This window comes from Otolemur garnettii, unplaced genomic scaffold, assembly GCF_000181295.1.
Source record: "Otolemur garnettii isolate 467f Iridium unplaced genomic scaffold, OtoGar3 scaffold00031, whole genome shotgun sequence".
NCBI lineage: Eukaryota > Metazoa > Chordata > Mammalia > Primates > Galagidae > Otolemur > Otolemur garnettii.
The window spans coordinates 5,486,876-5,491,362 of record NW_003852426.1 but is presented as its reverse complement, the minus strand read 5'-3'; the positions used below and the strand labels follow the sequence as shown (position 1 = coordinate 5,491,362).

Genomic DNA, 4,487 nt, shown 5'->3' with positions numbered 1-4,487 from the left:
GCCTATAGACCCAGCTACTTGGGAGGCTGAGGCAAGAAAATGGCTTCAGCCCAAGAGTTTGAGGTTGCTGTGAGCTGTGATACCACAGCACTCTACCAAGGGCAACATAGTACTGTCTCAAAAAAGAAAAAAAAATTGTCACACAGATTGTGGCCCCCAAAATAACCATAGCTCATGTCTCATCGAGCACTTCCTATGTGCTAGGCACTTCACTAAGTCCAGATATATATTAACTCATGTAACTCTCACAATAACCTCTTGAAGTAGATACTATTATCTCCATAGAGAAGAAAGTACATCAGAAGAAGCCCAGGTTATTAAATGGTATGATAGGTGAAATCACCTCTAAATCTTAAAATTTTATGTCCACTCAAATTAATAAAGTTCTCCTCTGGTTAAATTCTTTGCCCCATTCTGCAATCTTTGGTCATGCTCCAAATACTTTTAAATCTTTATACACAACAACCAGACTCACAGAACACCTAGATTAACAATAGTTGAGAAAGAATACACTATGGTAATCTAACAGTCCAAAGGCACTTTCCAAGTCCAGCTTCCAAACTGCTTTTTCTTTTATAATGTGGTGATGTGGTGATTAACCATGAGATGTATCTGAATCTACAGGTAATTACCGATTAAAGTCTAAGATTAAATAAGCCACAATATCACCCAGGTAACAGGAATGCAGTGGCAGAATAGTGTCTCACATACTGCCTACAAACTCCCTACAACCAGGGGAATATATTACTGCACAGCCTAGGTGTCCCAGATTGACGGGCATTCCCCCTCACCCCCAACACACATCTCCTGAAAACCACTGACCACTGTGGAGCCAAGTCCTATATTACTCTCCACTTCAGATACAAAAGTTAACTAAGAGGCCAGGCACGGTGGCTCATGCCTGTAAATCCCATCACTCTGGAAGGCGGAGAGGGATGAACTGTTTGAGCTGAGGTGTTCAAGTCCAGCCTGAGCAAGTGTGAGACCCCGTCTCTAAAAATAGCCAGGCGTTGTGGCAAGCGGCTGTAGTCCCAGCTCCTCGGGACACGGAGGCAAGAGAATCGCTTGAGCCCAAGAGTCTGAGATTGCTGTGAGCTATGATGCCACAGCACTCTACTCAGGGCAACAAAGTGAAATTCTGTCTCAAAAAAAAAAAAAAGTTGATTAAGGTATTAACGATCACCAAATCCGGCCTAGAATAAGGAGCGAAAACTAAGAGAAAAGCTAGATCTCAATTTTTGTGACCTCCAGTTCTGACAACCTATAATTGTAACACAGGGGTTAGAGGTCACCATCTACACCTGCCAACTCTTTTGCCTGCCATCAGCCTTATGCCCCAATTACTGAGCGACACAACAATGTTAACAAAAAGCTGCAGAGCAGAAGTGGACGTTGTTGGTTCACAGGCTGTCAAAAAACACCCTCCACATCATCTTAAAGGTAAGGTTGCTGAAACTTTATCTCCAACTCTCATGACCTTTCTCCAATTAGTCTGTGTAATGAAAAAAGAAGTAGAAGTAGAAAAGAGTTCAGAGAAATAGCCCTGGGTGCAGACCTTTTTCATGGGTGATGCAACAGGGTCGGACAGAAAAGGGAGGACGAAAGAGAAAAACAGCCTTGGCATTGGAAATCTGAGGGGTAAACGGGCTGTGCAGGACCGGGTGGCAGGGTTATTTAGAACCAGCAGGAGGATGGTGTCTGGGAGAGGAGAGCAAACGCCCGGGTTAAGAGGCGGGTAGACGCTCCCAGGTAGGGGGAGCGGGTTCGAACGCGGGAGACGGCAGGCGCGGGAAGAAAAGGGTGGGCTCCGTGGGGGCCTCGGAGAGACAGTCACAGGACGTGGTGACTGCTCCGAGGAGTGAGAGCTAAGGTTGGGGGCAACACGCCTGGAGAGCCCTCTGGAGAAAGTCCAGGGCACCACTGACGTGGGGAGACTAGGGGCACAAGCCCAAAGACAGGAGCGCCCTTTACCAGAGGGCCCAGGGCGAGGAAGGAACAGAGCGGTGACAACGGTTGGAGCAGCGGGCGCGGGGGAAGCAGTCTGGGCTCAAGTTCAGACAGGAGCCGCCACGCAGTCCCGACTTAGGGCTGGAAAGGGGGAGGCCGGCCCCAGGCGCGGCGTAAAGAAGGAGGTCCAAGGAGGGTAGGAAGGGCCCCGAGGCCGCCGGGGACCGGCGCTGGCGCGCTCACCGGGACAGGTGTTTCAGGATCTGCTTCTTAATGATCCCGGCCATGCCGGAGCCGCGGCCCGCGTGGAAGGCAGGCGGGCAGCCGTGGGCTCCTCAGTCGTAAAAGAGGCGGCTCCTTCCCCTCGCCGCGGCGTGGGCAGCGGAAGCCGCCGCCACGGCAGCCGCCATGGCGTCCTCTCGCCCCTGCCCAGGCGCCTGAAACTCAGCCACGATCCCACCCACCCGCGCGGCGCCACGGCCGCCAGCCCAGAGCGACGCAAAGACAGCGCGCTGCCACCCTGCCGGGTTTGCGGGTCCCGAGGCGCGTGCGGCGAGGGCGGGGGCGCGCGCACCGCGGGGGCTGACGGCTCAGGCTCCGCCCCCCGCGCTCTGGTCTGCCTCTCTGCCAGCCAGGGGTGAAGGCTTTCTTTGCCTCTGAACTGCGTTAGGTTCACAACCGGGCAGTCGCCTTGAGGATTCGGGATCATTTATAGTTTTTTGCAAACTTGATTAGTTAATTACACAGCTCCTGGATGGCAGGGTCTACTTGTTTCCCTCACACATTCACTAATTATTTGAGCATCAACTCTATTCCAGAAATGAGGATATGGAGTGAAAAGTAATCTAAAGGATTTAACAGACGGAAGAAGAGACACGGACAAACCATTGCGGTCAGCTGCTAAGGGCCTTGTGCTCCAGAACTGAGAAGGGGGCGCCTGGTCAGCTGCTTCCTACTGCTCTGGCTCATTTTGCTCTGGCAAATGTCTGCTGAAGACCTGCACAGCATTAGCGCTCCCTCCCTTTTGGGGGTTGGGGGGAGGTGCAGAGGGAAACCAGAGGGTAAATTGATAAAATTACCAACTCACTCTGGCTCAGGCTGGTCTCCAACCTGTGACTTCAGAGGTCAAAGTCCTCATTATACAATTAAGGAAACTGAAGCCCAAGGAAATAAGAGCTTTCCCAAGGTCACCTACCTAGTGAGATGCAAGATGAGGATCCAAGTATTCTGACTTCCAGCCCAGTGCTATTTTCACTCTTATTTCATCCATATGATTAAAATTATGCCAGGGATACCTGTAGACCCAATGCAAAAAGAAAAGGTGGCTGTTTTCTGGACTTAAACTTTTTTTTTGCTTTTATAATTGAACTGTATTGGTGGTGTTGCGGATCAGTGCAGGCATTTCAATTTGTACATACTTCTTTTTTTTTTTTTTGAGACAGAGTCTCACTTTGTCACCCTCAGTAGAGTGCTGTGGCATCACAGCTCACAGAAACCTCAAACTCTTGGGCTCCAGCAGTTATTTTGCTCAGCCTCCCGAGTAGCTGGTACTATAGGCGCCCGCCACAATGCCCATCTATTTTTAGAGACGGGGGTCTCGCTCTTGCTCAGGGTGGTCTTGAACTCCTGAGCTCAAGCAGTCTACCGGCCTCAGCCTTCCTGAGTGCTTAGGAATACAGGCGTAAGCCACCGCGCCCAGCCTAATCTGTGATTTCTTTCATTAATTACATTTAACCATATGCATACTGTATTAATTCTGTTAAACACCTACATATTTTTTCTCTTGAACAGTTAATATTATTGTATTTCAAATAGACCAGGTGGCCATAAAGTTCGTGTGTGATTTAAAAATTATAAATGACCCCCAAATTTTAAATTGCACACCAACTTACTTTATAGCCACTCTGTATAGGTATCCATGTTTTCATCGCTACTGTATAGAAAGATATTTTTTTTTTCTTTTCAGACAGAGACCCCTGTCTCTAAAAAATAGCCAGCGTTATGGCAGGCTTGGTGACTACAGCAGCTCACCACAATACAGGCAATTTTTTAGAAGTGGGGGAGGGGTCTCACTCTAGCTCAGGCTGGTCTCCAACCTGTGAGTTCAGGCAATCCACCCACCTCAGCCTCCCAGCATGCTGGGATTACACGCCTCCGGGCCTAGAAAGATAATTATTTTAGATATTTAACTAGTATTCTGCAACGTTGCTGAACTCACTTATTAGCTCTATTGATTTTTTGTAGATTCCTTGGGAATTTTCTATGCACATAATTATGTCATCAAATAAAGACAATTTTATTACTTCCTTTCTAATCTGTATGCCTTTTATCTCCTTTTCTGGCCTTATTGTTGTCTTATTCAACAATGGACTTTAAGAGTAACAAACTTAACTCTTCAAGCACTTGAGTGATCAGAGTAAACATCTTTGCCTTATTCCCAGCCTTAGGGGGAAAGTATTCAGTCATTCACCAATAAGTAGATCCAATATAAATTTTTGTGAATGACCTTTATCATACAAGGAAGTTCTCTGTTTTTCTGA

At 48.0% G+C, this 4,487-nt stretch overlaps 1 protein-coding gene across 2 annotated transcripts in view; it reads right to left on the bottom strand.

The window, feature by feature from the left end:
• Nucleotides 1-2,469, bottom strand: part of UHRF1BP1 (UHRF1 binding protein 1) — an 83,495-nt gene extending 81,026 nt beyond the window's left edge. For both annotated transcript variants that reach the window (XM_023512888.1, XM_023512889.1), the window contains exon 1: nt 2,191-2,469. In XM_023512888.1, the coding sequence (XP_023368656.1) occupies nt 2,191-2,234 (44 nt within the window). In that variant the 5' untranslated portion in view covers nt 2,235-2,469. The remainder of the gene's footprint in view (nt 1-2,190) is intronic.
• Nucleotides 2,470-4,487: the final 2,018 nt, after the last annotated feature.